General features: G+C 44.6%; 1 protein-coding gene and 1 non-coding gene across 4 annotated transcripts; both read left to right on the forward strand.

The window, feature by feature from the left end:
• The first annotated feature begins 281 nt into the window (after window positions 1-281).
• LOC118081432 (oocyte zinc finger protein XlCOF6-like) lies at window positions 282-11,063 on the forward strand. Of its 2 annotated transcripts, XM_060268656.1 has the most exons (5): window positions 288-376; window positions 940-1,114; window positions 1,824-1,957; window positions 2,452-2,532; window positions 6,590-11,063. In XM_060268656.1, the coding sequence occupies exon 5, from the start codon at window positions 6,709-6,711 to the stop codon at window positions 8,503-8,505; it is 1,797 nt and encodes a 598-aa protein (XP_060124639.1). In that variant the 5' UTR covers window positions 288-376; window positions 940-1,114; window positions 1,824-1,957; window positions 2,452-2,532; window positions 6,590-6,708; the 3' UTR covers window positions 8,506-11,063. The 2 variants fall into 2 exon arrangements, with proteins under 2 accessions (XP_060124638.1, XP_060124639.1); XM_060268655.1 differs by lacking the exon at window positions 940-1,114 and having other exon boundaries at window positions 282-376.
• Window positions 11,064-15,041: 3,978 nt separating this feature from the next.
• LOC118081305 (uncharacterized) lies at window positions 15,042-18,675 on the forward strand. 2 transcript variants are annotated; one of them, XR_009556870.1, is made up of 3 exons: window positions 15,042-15,090; window positions 16,426-16,531; window positions 17,224-18,675. It is a non-coding gene; the product is annotated as an uncharacterized LOC118081305 (transcript). The 2 variants fall into 2 exon arrangements; XR_009556869.1 differs by lacking the exon at window positions 15,042-15,090 and adding an exon at window positions 15,515-15,715.
• The last annotated feature ends 248 nt before the right edge of the window (window positions 18,676-18,923 follow it).

Raw genomic sequence — 18,923 nt, forward strand, 5'->3', positions numbered from 1 at the left:
CGCTTAAGCCTCAGGCACGTTATAGTTATAGTTTAAGTAAATAAGTTGACTTCTGCACAGGAAAACGCATTTCCTAACCCACTTTCTTTCACGAACTTCTTTTTGTTAATAAAACTTCCCTTGTTGTTTGTTTCACTCACTACAAGATGAACTGTGGTAAGTGGGCCTCCCATGCAAGTCCTGGAAAAATCCTCAGTGCAAGATCCCATCCGAGCACAGGGAGGGGCTGCTCTTCCCCTTCGTAGCTCTATGGGGTTGACGTCTCCAGGCAGGCAGGGGGGAGGAGCGTTAGAGGGGGGGGCTCTGCTCTTTCTATTGCAGGAAAAGACTTCGGAAGAGCGAGCAATGGAGGCGGATGGGCCGAGAGGAGAAAGAGGTAAAGATGCAGCGATGGGGAAGGGAGGAGGTGAAATGGGGAGGGGGGAGAAAGGGACAAGTCCTTGCAGGGTTTCTGCTTTGAAGCACCCCGGCCCCGCACATTAGCTCCTGGGGGGGGGGAGGGAATCAATGGAAGGGCGAGAGAGAGGCCTGGATAGAGACCCCCCTTCCTTCCTTCCTTCCTTCCTTCCTTCCTTCCTTCCTTCCTTCCTTCCTTCCTTCCTTCCTTCCTTCCTTCCTTCCTTCCTTCCTTCCTTCCTTCCTTCCTTCCTTCCTTCCTTCTCTCCCCCCCCCCCCTGCTCGCCTTGTGAGGCCCCTCCGGAGGGAGAGGTGTGGGCGCTCGGGGTGAGCGGTGCCAAGGGGGGGTTTCTGAGCGGAGGGCAGGAAAAGTTGGGGGGGGGCTGAGGGATCAATGGAAGCATCTCCGGGGGAGGGGAGCCCTGCCAAACAGAGAGAGAGAGGGGCACGTGGCCTTTGGGAAGAGATTTCTCCATCTTGTGCGCTGGCGGGCGGGCGAATCTCCGGGGGGGGGGCTGCCTTAGCTTTCCCCTTCCTGCCTAGAAATCTGCCTCTGAGAGAGGGATAGGAAGGGATCCCTGAACAGGGGGATCCCATTTCCCCACCCACTTCTTTCCGGGAAGCGGAATCCCCTCCCCCTTAGGTGCTCTGACAAGACGCTGGGGGCTCCAGACGGAGGACTCTTTTTTCTACCAAGTCCAGCCATTGGAGAGAAAAGGTAGGGAGATCCTGGGAGGAAACACCTTCCTTAAGTTACCGGAAACTCCCCCCCCCTCAGGCTTTGAGTTTCACGTTAGTGCAGGAAGGGGGTCCCCATGTGGGTGGTCCTTCCACCTCTGTACTGACAGGAGGTCAGACTTTCAAGAGACAGGTAAGTAGCCCTGTTGGTCTGACGTAGTCGAAAAAAATAAAAGAATTCCTTCCAGTAGCACCTTACAGACCAACTAAGTTTTTATTTTGGTATGAGCTTTTGTGTGCATGGTCCTTGCCCACCTCTGTACTGGCAGGAGGTTAAAGTTTCAAGAGGGTAGCCCTGGTACATAGGATGCTTAGTGTTTAGTCTTATTATAAGTTATTGTAAGTTTAAGTTGAGCCTGCTGCAACTGGATTTCTTATGGACAGTACCAATACTCATGTATTGGATTTGTGACCGTTATGCTGATTGCCGTCAGTAGCAGAAAAACACTGCTGGATGAAAATGAAATGTCCCTGGTCTATTTTCTGGGAATCTGGCAACGTGATTAAGTTTTTACTCTGCTAACTAAAAGTTGGAGATCTGCTCTGGTTCAATATTGGGTAAAATAAATGACAGGGACCCTTAGGAGCTCGCCAGAGTAAAATGTCCCACTGTGGGGCCACTGAATTCCTTTATCCTAAGAAGTTGTCTTCCTTTTTCTTCCTGTTCTGTTGTTTTTCTTGCTATACAGTTACCTGCTTAAGCACAAACTGAACTGGCAAGGTCTTGCCCATCTCAAAAGTTTTACTTCCTTCCAGGGGAGAGGGGGTGTTGACAACTCACACGGGACTCCCCTTCCTCCCTGCAGAGAAGGAACCTACCACGGTAAGTAGCAATGTTCATTTCCCAGTCTGGTGGGCTTCAAGGGTAAAGGACCCAAGATCATGATAGGCAATGCCCATCACTGGAGGGTTTACATGTAGGCATCTGAATAACAATAATAATTCATTTATATGCTGCACATCTGACTGGGTTGCAGGATGAGGATTGCCAGTATAACAAGCAAGGTGGGTCAACTTGCCAATCTTACAAACTGTGATTTTGTCCACCTGTAACTTTTCTTGTGCTGATAATTGTGGTACATCATCGGTACAATTTCTGAAGTAAACCTGCAAAATCTACAAAGAGACAGGTTAATGGGGAAATGAGCTTTCTTGCCTACATCATTGGACTGCTGCCCACAAAAACAAGAGTCATCATATCTTTATTGGACTTTAATTTGCTGCCAGATACTTTTGGCTTTGCTTCTAAAGATTTCTGAATACTTTAACAATCACATAGGACATCAATAGCACTTCTGTTTCATTTATTCCACTTAGGAGAGACTCTGATACACCAGTCTGAGCTCATCTCCATTGAAACAGAAAAATACAGAGACGTTGTCCTGGACCCATTGAGAGGTCTGTACTTCCACTTTTCTGTGAGACTGTATCTTTGTGTGTCTCATTTCAGTGTGTAGGAACATAGAAAGAGCCTTTCCAGATTTGTAGGATATTAAGGAATATTTTTATTTCCCTCATAATTCACTGACTACTTGGGTCCAACACTATTTCCCCAAACTGGCCTCTCAGCAAAGTTCACACACGCAGCAGCATTCAGAGCGCAGGAAACTAAAGCACGAAGAAGAGGTAGAAATCCACATGACATTCCAGGCTTCAAGTAGAATGGTTTACTACTGTCAAATTACATCTGAATGCTTGAAAATATTTCGCTCTCAGTCCTGAAACAGTCACAATCCAGGTGGAAAGTGTGAGTCATTAAAGTCACAGTGCACAGACTCCCCTCTTAATTTCAGTTTCACTTTTTCAATTTCCATGGAAACAGTGCAGGCCAAATGACTTTATTTCTTTGACCTCGCAGGTGGTGGGCAACTCCCTTAAACTCTCCTCATGCAGATAATTAACATAGATAGTTGTTTTCTGAGAACAACTGACCTAGTTTTTATGCCAGTCCCCAACACAGGAGGACCCCTCTTTTCCAGCATCCTGTTCTCAGAGTGAGCAGCCCAGGAGAAACTCACCAGCAGGGCCTGAGGGCAAAAGCTCCCTCCCCACCCGTGATTCCCATCCCCTGAGATTCAGATGAATAATTCCTCTGAAGGTGGATGGAGAAGAACGCTGGTAGCTGGGAAGTAACTGATTATTCTCATACTATATATGTGGTCATTAGAAACCTACTATATTATATGTTTCTCAAAAGTCTAAGTCTATAAGCAATCCATCCAGCCCTTGTGATTGCAGTCATATTGTCAATCCATCTGAAAGCAGCCCTGTTTAGGGAAGTTTTTAATGTTTGATGTTTTGTCATGTTTTTAAAATTCTGTTAGGAGCTGCCCAGAGTGGCTGGGGTATGAATAATTCATCAGTATCAGTCTCTTGGCCACATTTAGGAAACGCATAATCCACTTTTTGTAATCCAGTTGACAGCTTCCATACAATTGGTATATAATTCCAAATGATATTTTCCTCTGAAAGTCTTGACCGTTAGAATTCAGCTTTTTCAGGGTCACACATATTCCCTTTGTCACCAACCCCAAAGTGGAAAGGAAAATGAGAGAGTCCTGGACAGAGAATTTCCACTGGGATAGTTCTGTATCACAAGACAGGCATGAGATCAAATGGCCCATTCTCCGGCCACACTTCCTCAGGGAGACATAAAGAGCAGAGCGGAGAACCTAGGCAATGTTTTAAAAAATAAGATAAAAAAATTCCTTCAGTAGCACCTTAAAGACCAACTTAGTTTTTATTTTGGTATGAGCTTTCGTGTGCATGCACACTTCATCAGATACCTGTAACTAGAACTATGGAAGGCACCACATTGAGCCGCATGATCTGATGAAGTGTGCATGCACACAAAAGCTCATACCAAAATAAAAACTTAGTTGGTCTTTAAGGTGCTACTGAAGGAATTTTTTTATTTTGTTTCGACTCAGACCAACACGGCTACCTACCTGTAACTAAAAAAATAAGGTTAGGCTTGCTTTCTGCTGAAGTTCATTTTTCTTCAGAGTTTAGCTGCAGTTCATCCATTATCAGCTTTGCATTCTTGTTATACAGAAAGCGCAACTAGATATTACGTTGCGCCAATAATCTAATCTAATCTAATCTAAACGTGCCATTTAGATCCTAGCTTTCATATATCAGTTTACATGCCCCCATGTATTTCCCTGTATAATATGCCCCTGTGTATTTTTTGAGCCCAAAATTAAGAAATAAATATTTTCAACATTCTGTGTATAAAACGACCCCCAATTTAAAACTTTTTTGGGGTGGGAAATATAGTCTTATACACGGAAAAATTAACCCAAGTCTCACACAGAAAGGGGGGAACCTCACCTGGGAGCCTTCCTTTCTTCTTGCAGCTCCAAACCATGGGAGATCGTCCCTTTCCTGCCTCTTACACAGGGTCCTTCACAAATCATTCAACACCTTCAGGTGTGGACCCAGCCCACAAAAACATAAGTAATAATATGTTCATTACCCTTTAACTTGCGCTAATAATTGTGGTACATAGAGGGTGCTGTGAAAATGCTTTTGGGATTTATATATCAATTATATATTGAAATGATCTTTATAACTTCTGGTTTTGGTAGAGTGAGTTAAAACCTGCAATACAATCCATTGGCATAAATTGAGAATAGATGCATGCACTTTGCCAGTATAGTGGGCTTCAAGGGTAAAGGACCCAAGATCATGGTAGACAATGCCCATTGCTGGAGGGTTTACATGTAGGCATCTGAATAACAAATATCATTTCAGTTATAGAAAATAAAGTGAGAAAATATAAGTGAGAGAGAAGAGAAAAAAGTGCAAGAATTACTAATCTTATTCTCGTACTGCATATATAGTTATTAGAAACCTACTATATTCTCTGTGAACTCATTACGAACATAAGTATATTTATCCAAACAAAGTCTATGTCTTTAAGCAATCCATTCATCTTTTGGTTACAGGTAGGTAGCCGTGTTGGTCTGGATCGAAGTAAAATAAAAAAATTCCTTCAGTAGCACCTTAAAGACCAACTAAGTTTTTATATTGGTATGAGCTTTCGTGTGCATGCACACTTCTTCAGATACAGTGAAATGGAAGTTTCCAGGCACTTATGTAGAGAAGGGGTGGGGAGGGGTGGGGATGGGGAGGGGGGAATCACTCAGAAGGGTGGTGGAAATGGGTGATTGACTGACTGATAGCTGTGGGTGGGAAAGCTCTGGGAGGAAGACCTTTCATTGCCTACAGACAGCCACCCAATCTTAAACAACTCCTCACCCACAATAATACAACCACCAGACTTAACATGGACACTGGTACCAGAGCCTGCAATAAACCCAGATGCCAACTTTGCTGCCACATACACCCAGACAACACCATTACTGGCCCCAACAACATCCAACATACCATCTCAGGACTATTTAATTGCTCATCCTCTAACATTGTGTATGCCATCAAATGCCAACAGTGCCCTTCAGCTCTCTATATTGGACAAACAGGCCAAACCCTACGCCAAAGGATAAATGGACATAAATCTGACATCAGGAACCAGAAGACAGAAAAACCAGTAGGAGAACACTTCAATCTCCCAGGACATTCTATACAAGATCTCAAAGTAGCTGTCTTACTACAAAAGAATTTCAGAAATAGACTGGAAAGAGAAGTTGCTGAATTGCAACTTATCACCAAGCTCAAAACCATGGAGGGACCTGGTTTGAACAGAGATATCGGGTTCTTATCTCATTATACATGATAAGCGATCTTCAGCCATCTCAGCCCTTGCTTTTTCATGCAAATCCATTTGCAGTCGTTTGCGGTCATCAACAGCTATCAGTCAGTCAATCACCCATTTCCACCACCCTTCTGAGTGATCCCCCCTCCCCATCCCCACCCCTCCCCACCCCTTCTCTACATAAGTGCCTGGAAACTTCCATTTCACTGTATCTGAAGAAGTGTGCATGCACACGAAAGCTCATACCAATATAAAAACTTAGTTGGTCTTTAAGGTGCTACTGAAGGAATTTTTTTATTTTACATTCATCTTTTGTGAGTGTTGACATTTCATCAGTTCATCTGAAGGCAGCCCTATTTAGGGAAGTTTTTAATGTTTGATGTTTTATTGTGTTCTTAATATTCTGTTTGGGAGCCACCCAGAATGGCTGGGGAATTCCAGCCAGATGGGCGGGGTAGAAGAACAACAACAAAAACAACAACAACTATTATTATTAATTAAAGGGGAACTTATCCGTATATAATTCCAAAGGATATTTTCCTCTGAAAGTCTTTACCATTAGAATTCACCTTTTCAGTGTCACACATATTCCTTTAGCCTCCCACCCCAAAGGAGAAAGGAAAGTGAGAGAGTCCTGGACAGAGCAGAGGGAAAAATCTAGGAGATGTTTAATTAAAAAGTTCATTTTTCTTCTTCTTTTAAACGCTAACAAAAAAATTTCCCTCCACTGGCAAACAGGAAACAGAGAAGGCATTCGGAATTCTGAGAGGCCACCTGCAATTTCACTGGGAATAATGAAGAGAATATGAAAATGTGTGTAATATGCTTCAGCTGGTGTATGCACTTAGTTAACATCAATGTTTCAAGCCGTAGAGAAAACATTTGAAACTATGAAGTGCAGAAAGAGCTTGAACTGGAGTGAAACTCCTAAGAAACATCAACAAACTCGCACAGGAGAGAAGTCATTTAAATGTATGCAGTGTGGAAAGAGCTTCAATCAGAGAGGAGCCCTTACAATACATCAACGAACTCACACAGGGGAGAAACCATTTAAATGTTTGGAATGTGGAAAGAGCTTCAGTCAAAGTGGACACTATAAAATACATCAGCGAACTCACACAGGGGAGAAACCATTTAAATGTTGGGAGTGTGGAAAGAGCTTCAGTCAAAGTGGACACTATAAAATACATCAGCAAACTCACACAGGGGATAAATCCTTTAAATGTTGGGAGTGTGGAAAGAGCTTCAGTCAAAGTGGACACTATAAAATGCATCAACGAACTCACACAGGGGAGAAACCATTTAAATGTATGGAGTGTGGAAAGAGCTTTGGTCATAGTGAAACCCTTAAAATGCATCATCGAACTCACACAGGGGAGAAACCATTTAAATGTATGCACTGTGGAAAGAGCTTCAATATAAAGGGAAACCTTAAATTACATCAACGCACTCACACAGGAGAGAAACCACATAAATGTATAGTGTGTGAAAAGAGCTTCACTTCAACCAAAAATCTTAGGCTACACCAAAGACATCACACAGGGGAAAAACCATTTAAATGTATGGAGTGTGGAAAGAGTTTCAGTCAAAGTGGAACCCTTAAAATGCATCATCGAACTCACACAAGGGAGAAACCATTTAAATGTATGGAGTGTGGAAAGAGCTTCGGTCATAATGAAACCCTTAAAATGCATCATCGAACTCATACAGGGGAGAAACCATTTAAGTGTATTGAGTGTGGGAAGAGCTTTTGTTATAGTGTAAGCCTTAGAGTACATCAACGAACTCACACAGGGGAGAAACCATTTAAATGTATGGATTGTGGAAAAAGCTTCAGTGAATGCGGTAAGCTTAGACTACATCAACGAACTCATACAGGGGAGAAACCATTTAAATGTATGGAATGTGGAAAGAGCTTCAGTGATAATGGGAACCTCAAAAGCCATCAGCGAACTCATACAGGGGAGAAACCATTTAGATGTATGGAATGTGGAAAGAGATTCAGTCAAAGCGGACACTATAAAATACACCAGCGAACTCACACAGGGGATAAACCATTTGAATGTATGGAGTGTGGAAAGAATTTCCGTAATAATGGGAACCTCAGAAGCCATCAGCGAACTCACACAGGGGAGAAGCCATTTAAATGTATGGAGTGTGGAAAGAGCTTCAGTCAAGGTGGACATTTTAAAATGCATCAGCGAACTCATACAGGGGAGAAACCCTATAAATGTAAGGAGTGTGGAATGAGCTTCATTAATAATCAGTACCTCAGAAGCCATCAGCGAACTCACACAGGGGAGAAACCATTTAAATGTATGGAGTGTGGAAAGAGCTTCAGTCAAAGTGGAAGCCTTAGAAAGCATCAGCGAACTCACACAGGGGAACAACCATTTAAATGTATGGAGTGTGGAAAGAGCTTCACTGAGAATGGAAGCCTCAGAAGCCACCAGCGAACTCATACAGGGGAGAAACCGTTTAAATGTTTGGAGTGTGGAAAGAACTTCCGTAATAATGGGAACCTCAGAAACCATCAGCGAACTCATACAGGGGAGAAGCCATTTAACTGTATGGAGTGTGGAAAGAGCTTCGGTCAAAGTGGAACCCTTAGAATACATCAGCGTACTCACACAGGGAAGAAATCGTTTAAATGAATTGGGTGTGGAAAGCGCTTCAGTCAGTGGACATTTTAAAATACACACGAACTCATTTATAGAGAGTTGGAAGAGCTGCAGTGAATTTGGACATTTTAAAATACATCAGCGAATACACTCATGGGAGGAGGAAATTAAATGTGTGGGTTGTGTGTGCTAAGAGCTTCCCTAAGAACGTGCATGCACACGAAAGCTCATACCTATGACAAACTTAGTTGGTCTCTAAGGTGCTGCTGGAAGGAAATTTTTTATTTTGTTTCGACTACGTCAGACCAACACGGCTAGCTACCTGTAACTAGAACAGTGGATTCACGCAGGGGAGAAACAATTTACATTTATTGAGTACTAGCTGGCCCGGTCACGCGTTGCTGTGCCTGACTCAGGGTCCTTGTTTCCCGGGAAAGGGTGAGGATGTGTCCCTTCCCCCTTGGGCTATGTGCGCCCCCCCATTGTTGTGCCTCATCCCTGTGATACCTCCCATCCTGTTGCGACCCATGAGGTATCCCGTCCCCTCCTCCCCCTACCCCCGGGTCATCCCTGTGACTCCCCCCACCCTGGCTCAACCCATGACCTATCCAGCCCCCACCCAGGGCTCCACTCAGCCTAGTCTGTAAAGTCTGTAGGCCTCGGCTCAGCCTAGTATGTAAATGCGAGCCAAGGCCTCCGCCCTGTATTGCCATACCTTAGCCCCCACCCTTGGGAAAGGCACTGTGAACTTCTGGGTTCTATTTCCCAGCATCCCCGGCTGTCTGAGTTTTGTGTTCGGAAGCAGTGGGTTTTACCTGCTTTCCTGCCATAGGTGTGACATCTATCTACGCATATTCGCATGTGATGTGTCCAAATTTGAACGCAATCGGTCAAGCAGTTTCGGAGAAAAGTGGAGTCTAACCCACATGCCCAGTTTGCATTTATATATACTGTATATAGATGAAAAGAACTTCAGTGAGATTGAAAACCTCTCAAAAGAATAGTGAACTCGCATGTGAATAAACCATTTTAATGCATGGAGTGTGGAAGGAGCTTGAGTTGGAGGGAAGATCATAATATACATCAACCATTAAATCCATAGAGTATATGTTATTTTCTGGTGTCTGCATGTAAAGTTTTACGCATGTTTTAAAGTAATGAAGGTAATGTCTCACAATAGTAAATGAAATATAATAGGTCATGGACTGTTTGAAGTTTGCAGAGAGCGTGAATCTGCAATGCTGGTGGGAATGTTGATGCTCTTTGAGTCGGCTGAAGTTGGGTCTTCAGTTGAGAGATTTGGAAATGTTGGTGTTTTGGGATTGCTAATAGAGCATTGCGGAAATTAAGAGGGTGAAAGTCATTATGCTTTGGAAGCAGGGTTGGTTAAATTAGTAGTATACAACCGTATAATCGTATAACACCTACTGTTGTAATTACACTAAATGAACAAATAAGACACAGAAAGAGTGAAACAATCTTCTTATGTACATAAAGTAATGTTGAAACCCCTGCATAGTTTTAGGAATTGATAGTTGTGCTACAACTCCTCATTCTTGCTTATTTGAAGGACTGAATGTTCAGCTAGAACATTATCTCCTGTGGCAGCAGGAATAAAGGATTAAAGAAAGAAAGTTTGAGCCCTGGCACCCAGGCCCTCCTCTCTGTGGCTGGGCTGCACCTCTGTACCTCAGGAGATCTGAGACCGTCACGGTCAGTGACACTCAAGTAGCAGCTTGAAGCAGGCAGTACGATTGTGGTGGACACGAATCTCCCTTTCCCATTGGATCATGTGCTGGAGGCTGTTGATTAACCCATTTAACAAGCAAACAGTAGATTTAATATAATTCTGCATTGAATGAAATGTATGTATTTTTTGTAATATCTGCAACTACTCTCTGTGATGGAATCTAACATATGTAATGTAAGAATTTCTATGCTATGTGAACTTCCCGACTCCCATCCCCTTATCATTCTAACAACTGTTTAAATCATTTTAGAAATAGCACCTTTATGTGACCAACTGTTCTCACCTTGAGTTTTCCAGGCGTAGGAAGCTATGGGAATGGTATGCTAAGGATTGGCAGACAGACAAAAAGCGAGTGAAACGTTAATCCTATGATTCCAAGACACCTGGACACCCAAGACACCTGTGACCTTGCCTCTCATGTATAACTTCTATGAGCTAATGCCTGTACATTTCTATCAAAGCTATTTTAAAAAGAACTGCTGGCTTGGAGTCACTGATGCTATAGCAACAGCTTATCTCAAAATAAACTGGGTCCCTTCCGGACGTTGAGCTTTTCTATCCCTTTGTTGCCTTTTTCTTTTAGTGTTATTCCCTCCCCTGGACATGAACCTTAGAAAATATGTACTAGAAGCACTGACAATCGGGGAACTCTGACCTGCGAGTGCTCCAATTGGAGAACAGCCTTTAGCAAAGGTGTCATGGACTTTGAAGGCTCTCAAACTGATGATGAAAGGGGGTAGTGTGCTAAGAGGCAGGCACATTTAGTCAACCCTCACCACAACCAACTCCTGCCTGGAAACCTATGTCCCCACCAGCAGCGTAGGTAGCCACTACCCGGGGCAGCAGGGCAGGGTGCACCAGAATCCCAGTTCCTGAGCCCTCTTCTGCCCCTGCACCCAGCAGACGCCTGCTTATTTTTCGGGCAGCGCAGAGCCTGCATGCGCCCAAGTCACCACGTCACTCCCAGGAGAGACACATGGCTCTGGCACAGTTAAGTGGTACTCCCTGCAGTGTGGCACTCAGTTCCCCCCACCCCCGAGCTACTTCTCAGGTCCTCACTGTGGAAGGACGTATGGCTCCAGAATTGGCCTCCACAATCACCTATGGATACACCGTTAAGACCGTGTTCATGGAAGACAAACATATATTCGGCTATGAGGGATCACCAAAGAAGGAGGAGGAGGAAGCAAATTCTTACCATGTATCATAAAGCCTGAAATGAACTGTTTTTAAAGATGTTTTTAAAGATTTCCCTCGCCCAGTTCCTTCCTGGGTAATGCCTTCTCCAAAGTGATTCCTAGTTTCTGGAATGAACTTTCACAAGTTAGCCCAACACACTTTTCCTCTCAGAGGCAAGCTCTTGATTTTGCCACCTCTGCTCTTATAACTGCTGAAAGTATTGACCTTTAGTAGGTCTGGTGGTTGTGGTCAGTACAGCTGACCTGTACTGGTTGTTGTCAGGCTGAAGTGTGACTGACAGCAGAGCCAGAGTCTGGCCATTCAGTCCCCCAGAAATTCCAGCAGAGGGATGGAGCCTCTCTCTGATTGGCCAACAGCACTTTTGGAGGGAAAACAAAAGGGGCCATTTCTGAGGGAGAGAGTTTGATTTGAGAGAAGATGGAGAGGGATTTTGGGGAGTTGGGGGGGGGAATAGGATTTGTCTGACGGAGAACTGGTTCTGGTTTGAGTTGAACACCCACCCTGAGGAGACTGTTCATACTGAAAGGAAAGACCCTCCCAGCTTGGAGAGGGAGACCCGCTTGGGGGTCTGGGGAAGGTCTACTGACAGGGGTGTCCTGGGAGGGCTGACTCTGAGGCAGGAGAAGCAGATCCTGGGGGGATTCAGGCTCCCCCTGGGTCTCCTTCCAGTCCGGAGGGAGCAGTTCTTCTAGGGAGGGAAGCCCCCCAAGCAGGGTGGATAAAAATAAATTATTATTATTTTAATCAAATAAGTTGAATTTTTTAAAAAATTTAAATCAGATTTTTTTTAATAAAATGCCTTTTGAGGAAAATATATTACCATCCAAAGGTTATTCCATCATGAAATAAAGATTAGTTTTTTTCATTATCCTATATAATAATGTCCAAGTTGTCCCTGCGTCCAAGCTGTCCCGTTTGTCCCTGGGGTACTGCGCATGTACCCCAGAGACACAGGGATTGGACGGAGGGACAACGGCCAACCGCCGCTCCGCCAACCGCCGCTCCGAAGCCCAGTCTCATGCTGGAGGTGCACGGCGAGGCGGCGGGGGAAAGAAGCGCTCCCCCCGGCAGCCTTGCCGCGCACCTCCGGCATGGGACGGCGCTTCCTCGGCGAGGGAAGCTGGCTTTGGCTTGGCGGCGGCGGGAAGAAGAGGAGGAATTCCTCCTCTTTTTCCCGCCGCCGCCAAGCCAGTCCCCAAGCCGAAGTGCGGCGCGGCGGGGGCTTTTCGCCGTTTGCCTTCCCGGAGCGAAGGGGGAGGCAAACGGCGAAAAGCACCCGTCGCGCCGCACTTCGGCTCGGGGACTGGCTTGGCGTGCGTGGCGAGGCGGTGGGGGGGGAGAAGCGCTCCTCCCCCCCCCCGCCGCCTCGGCACGCAGCGCCGGCATGGGACGGAGTTTCGGAGAAGGTCTCCGAAGCCCCGTCTCATGCGGGAGGTGCGCAGCGGGGGGGGCGGGAGAAGTGCTTCTCCCCCCCCCACCGCCTCGCCACGCACCTCCCGCATGAGACGGGGCTTCGGAGACCTCCGAAGCTCGGTCCCATGCCGGCGCTGCAGGACAGCAGCGTTCTAGCGCCCGTTTTTAAACGGGCTGAATTCCACTAGTGTAGAATAAGGTTTTATATGTTTAATTTTTTGGGTAAATAAATTCCATTAATCCATTCACAATGTCATGCTCTTCCAGAGGTTTTTGTAAAATTATTGGGCAGTTTCTCTGCCTACATTACCACAGATGCTTGGTTTACTTTTGCAGTTCTCAAAACTGAATTTGACTCAGCAGAGATCACATGCCTCTTCTTCACAGCAAAAATGTTATAACATGAGCAGAGTTGAGAAAAAGACCTTAATCCTATTGTTCTACAAACCTATGAAAACAGAATCAACCCCTTCACTGCTAAGTTTCAAGAAGTTCAGTGAATAGAATAGAAACAATGTTTTTCTGATTTTTTTGAGTGGACAGTATTTAAGTTTTTCATGTTTAGGCTGGGCTGACAGTCTATGTTTCTTAAAATATACCGGTATATATTTTGTTTTTGTTTAGCCAAATTAGTTAACAAACATGGATGTTTGTTTAAGCAAATAACATAGGCTGTAATGTTATTGTTTCAGTTGAATAAATCTATTTAAATTGTTATTATTAAGGTAATGATTATTTTTCTCCTTCCTAAGTACAACAAAAAAGTTGTCCAAATATGAATGATTAACCTATTAAACTGGGGGTAAAAAACTAATATGAAAAGTAGTTATTCTAAAAATCTTCATCTACTTGCATAGTAAAGGTAGGTAGCTGTTTTGGTCTGAGTCGAAGCAAAATAAAAAAATTCCTTCAGTAGCACCTTAAAGACCAATGGTGTGAGCTTTCGTGTGCATGCACACTTCTTCAGATACACTTGAAACCTTGAAATACACTTGAAATTTCATGAGGCTTTTTCATTCATCTGGCTCAGGCAGGACATTTGCAACCTTTCCGTTCCAACCAAACCAAAGTGTATCTGACGAAGTGTGCATGCACACGAAAGCTCATACCAAAATAAAAACTTAGTTGGTCTTTAAGGTGCTACTGGAGGAATTTTTTTATTTTGCATATTAAAATTATACCAGCAAGAATTAGTCTTTATGTAGAAAACTATGATTTAAATCAGTTTGATTTTAAATCAAATCCGCCCTTCCCCCCCAAGCCAATTACAAGGGGGGAAGGGATCCCCTGGGTCTGCTATGCCATTTTGGAATTACCTCAGGAGTGGGGTTGCTGAGAGAGAGGGGGGGCCTGAGGAAAAATGCCCCTCACTCATGAACCAGGGCGGCATTGATAGGGGAAGTAAGATGTGTTGTATTATTTAACTGAACCACCTCTCATAAGTAAGTAGCAGAAATTGAAGTATAACAACTGATATTTGAAACAAAATAAACAAATTCCTTCCAGCAGCACCTTAGAGACCAACTAAGTTCGTCATTAGTATGAGCTTTCATGTGCATGAACACTTCTTCAGATTGGTATTTGAGTAAAGAGAGGCTAAGTAACACTGCGCTTAAGCCTCAGGCAGGTTATATTTATAGTTTAAGTAAATAAGTTGACTTCTGCACAGGAAAACGCATTTCCTGACCCACTTTCCTTCACAAACTTCTTTTTGTTAATGAAACTTCCCTTTTGTTTGTTTCACTCACTACAAGATAAACTAAAAAAATTCCTTCAGTAGCACCTTAAAGACCAACTAAGTTTATATTTTGGTATGAGCTTTTGTGTGCATGCACACTTCTTCAGATACAGACCAACACGGCTACCTACCTGTTACAAGATACTGTGGTAAGTGGGTGAGATGTTTTGTTTTTTTAGTTCGCGTACTGGGAGGGTCCCTGAGCATCCAGTATATAGGAAGAACTGAATAGGGATGAACTGCCCCCCCTCTCAGTCCTAAAGGAGGTGGGGGGCACCCCCCACCCCCACTCGACCCAGGCGCCTCCCATGCAAGTCCTGGGGAAATCCTCAGTGCAAGTTCTCATCCGAGCACACGAAGGGGCTGCTCTTCCCCTTCGTAGCTCTATGGGCTTGACGTTTCCAGGCAGGCGGGGGGAAAGGAGGAGCTTTAGAAGGGGGGGCTCTGCTCTTCCTATTGCAGGAAAAGACTTCGGAAGAGCGAGCAAGGGAGGCGGATGGGCCGAGAGGTCAAAGAGGTAAAGATGCAGCGATGGGGAAGGGAGGGGGTGGAATGGGGAGGGGGGAGAAAGGGACAAGGCCTTGCAGGGTTTCTGCTTTGAAGCACCCACGCCCCGCACATTAGTTCGGGGGGGGGTAGGGAATCAATGGACGGGCGAGAGGCCTGGATAGAGACCTCCCTCCCCCCCCTGCTCGCCTTGTGAGGCCCCTCCGGAGGGATAGGTGGGGGCGCTCGGGGTGAGCAGTGCCAAGGGGGGTTTCTAGGCGCAGGGGAGGCGGAGGGAGGAGGGCAGGAAAAGTGGGGGGGGGCTGAGGGATCAATGGAAGCATTTCCTGGGGAGGGGAGCCCTGCCAAACACACACAGAGAGAGAGGCACGTGGCCTTTTGGAATAGATTTCTCCATCTTGGGCGCTGGCGGGAGGGGGAATCTCCGGGGGGCTGCCTTAGCTTTCCCCTTCCTGCCTAGAAATCTGCCTCTGAGAAAGGGACAGGAAGGGATCCCTGAACAGGGGGATCCCATTTCCCCACCCACTTCTTTCCGGGAAGCGGAATCCCCTCCCCCTTAGGTGCTCTGACAAGACGCTGGGGGCTCCAGACGGATGACTCTTCTTTCTACCAAGTCCAGCCATTGGAGAGAAAAGGTAGGGAGATCCTGGGAGGAAACCCCTTTTTCCGGAAACCCCCCCCTCAGGCTTTGAGTTTCACGTTAGTGCAGGAAGGGGGTCCCCATGTGGGTGGTCCTTCCACCTCTGTACTGACAGGAGGTCAAACTTTCAAGAGACTGGTAGGTAGCCCTGTTGGTCTGACGTAGTCGAAAAAAATAAAAGAATTCCTTCCAGTAGCACCTTACAGACCAACTAAGTTTTTATTTTGGTATGAGCTTTTGTGTGCATGGTCCTTGCCCACCTCTGTACTGGCAGGAGGTTAAAGTTTCCAGAGGGTAGCCCTGGTACATAGGATGCTTAGTGTTTAGTCTTATTATAAGTTATTGTAAGTTTATTTTGAGCCTGCTGCAACTGGATTTCTTATGGACAGTACCAATACTCAATGTATTGGATTTGTGACCCTTATGCTGATTTGCCTTCAGTAGCAGTAAAGCTCTGCTGGATGAAAAAGAAATGTCTCTGGTCTATTTTCTGGGAATCCCGCAACGTGCTTTAAGTTTTTACTCAGATAACTATACGTTGGAGATCTGTTCTGGTTCAATATTGGGTAGAATATATGACACTTACAGGGACCCATAGGAGCTACCCAGAGTAAAATGCCCAACTGTGGGACCACTTAATTCCTTTATCCTAAGAAGTTGTCTCCCTTTTTCTTCCTGTTCTGTTGTTTATTTCTTGCTATACAGTTACCTGCTTAAGCACAGACTGAACTGGCAAGGGGGTCGTCTTGCCCATCTCAAAAGTTTGACTTCGGGGCCCCCCTTCCTCCCTGCAGAGAAGGAACCTATCACGGTAAGTAGCAATGTTCACTTTCCACTGCACGACTGATCATGGATGCTGTTGTACAGCAGTCTAAAAATATGGGTGGAGGGTGCTATGGAAATGCTTTTGAGATTCATGGATCATTGATCTATTGAAAGCATCACTACTACTTTTTGTTTTTGGTAGAGTGAGTTACAAGCTGTGATACAATGCATCAGCAACAGAAGATAAGAGATGTATGCACTTTCCCAGTCTGGTGGGCATCAAGGGTAAAGGACCCAAGATCATGATAGACAATGCCCATCGCTGGAGGGTTTACGTGTAGGCATCTGAATAACAATAATAGTTCATTTATATGCCGCCCATCTGACTGGGTTGCAGGACGAGGATTGCCAGTATTACAAGCAACTTGCCCATCTTACAAACTGTGATTTTGTCCACCTGTAACTTTTCTTGTGCAAATAATTGTGGTACATCCTTGGTACAGTTTCTGAAGTAAACCTGCAAAATCTACAAAGAGACTCACAGGTTAATGGTGAAATGAGCTTTATTGTCTACATCAATCGGAATGCTGCCCACAAAAACAAGAGTGATCATATCTTTATGGGACTTTAATTGGCTGCCAAATACTTTTGGCTTTGTTTCTAAAGATGAATATTTCTGAATACTTTAACAATCACATAGAACATCAATAGCACTTCTGTTTTATTTATTCCACTTAGGAGAGACTCTGATACACCAGTCTGAGCTCATCTCCATTGAAACAGAAAAATACAGAGACGTTGTCCTGGACCAATTGAGAGGTCTGTACTTCCACTTTTCTGTGAGACTGTATCTTTGTGTGTCTCATTTCAGTGTGTAGGAACATAGAAAGAGCCTTTCCAGATTTGTAGGATATTAAGGAATATTGTTACAGTGGTACCTCTGTTTAAGTACACAATTGGTTCCAGAAGTCTGTACTTAACCTGAAGCGAACTTTCCCATTGAAAGTAATGGAAAGTTGATTGATCTGTTCCAGACAGGTCCATGGAGTACTTAAGCTGAAAGTACTCCAACCGAAGCATACTTAAACCGAGGTATGACTGTATTTCCCTCTTAATTCACTGACTACTTGGGTCCAATACTATTTCCCCAAACTGGCCTCTTAGCAAAGTTCACACACGCATCAGCATTCAGAGCGCAGGAAACTGAAGCATGAAGAAGAGGTAGAAATCCACATGACATTCCAGGCTTCAAGTAGAATGGTTTACTACTGTCAAATTACATCTGAATGCTTGAAAATCTTTCGCTCTCAATCCTGAAACACTCACAATCCAGGTGGAAAGTGTGAGTCATTAAAGTCGCAGTGCACAGACTCCCCTCTTAAATTCAGTTTCACTTTTTCAATTTCCATAGAAACAGTGCAGGCCAAATGACTTTATTTCTTTGACCTCGCAGGTGGTGGGCAACTCCCCAAAACTCTCCTCATGCAGATAATTAACATAGTTGTTTTCTGAGAACAACTGACCTAGTTTTTATGCCAGTCCCCAACGCAGGAGGACCCCTCTTTTCCAGCATCCTATTCTCAGAGTTACCAGCCCAGGAGAAACTCACCAGCAGGGCCTGAGGGCAAAAGCTCCCTCCCCACCCGTGATTCCCATCCCCTGGGATTCAGATGAATAATACCTCTGAAGGTAGATGGAGAAGAATGCAGGTAGCTGGGAAGTAACTGACTGAAATCATTTCAGTTATAGGAAATTAAGTGATAAAAGGGAGAGAAATGGGAAATGTGCAAAAAAATACCATAATATTATTCTCATACTATATATATGGTCATTAGAAACCTGTTATATTCTCTATGAAAAGGGACGCGGGTGGCGCTGTGGTCTAAACCAGTGTTTCTCAACCTTTTTTGGGCCAAGGCACACTTGTTCCATGAAAAAAATCACGAGGCACACCACCATTAAAAAAGTTAAAAAATTTAACTCTGTGCCACCCTATATTGACTATATAATTATGACTGTAAGAAACACTTGCCAATTGCTGTGTTGGTTGCAATCTCCTGTAATAAGGCTTCACAAGCCGCTGATTTCTCTGCCAGCACAATCCTTTGCTCAGCAAGTTTCAGGTTGAGCTCATCCAGCCAGCTTCTTTAAGTTTGTCTAAATTTTAGTTTAGTTTGTCTAAATTTTGCCGCGGCGGGTCAGTGTTGTTTATTGGCGGCCGCCAGGCACGTGACAATGCAAATCGCCCTTCTCGTCACCGCACGTCCCGGCACACCAGCCAGCGTCTCGCGGCACACTAGTGTGCCGCAGAACAGCGGTTGAGAAACGCTGGTTTAGTCGTTTAGTCGTGTCCGTTATATAATTATATAATTATCTTGAAATAAATTAATGTTCTTTGAAGTTAACCAAATTCCCAAATATTTAATTTTTTTGACCAC

Source organism: Zootoca vivipara, chromosome 2, assembly GCF_963506605.1.
Source record: "Zootoca vivipara chromosome 2, rZooViv1.1, whole genome shotgun sequence".
In the NCBI taxonomy this organism is placed as follows: Eukaryota; Metazoa; Chordata; class Lepidosauria; order Squamata; family Lacertidae; genus Zootoca; species Zootoca vivipara.

Excerpts from the sequence above, each read along its gene's own strand:
- LOC118081432 (XM_060268655.1), top strand. The coding sequence starts at position 6,709 with ATGTTTCAAGCCGTAGAGAAAACATTTGAAACTATGAAGTGCAGAAAG.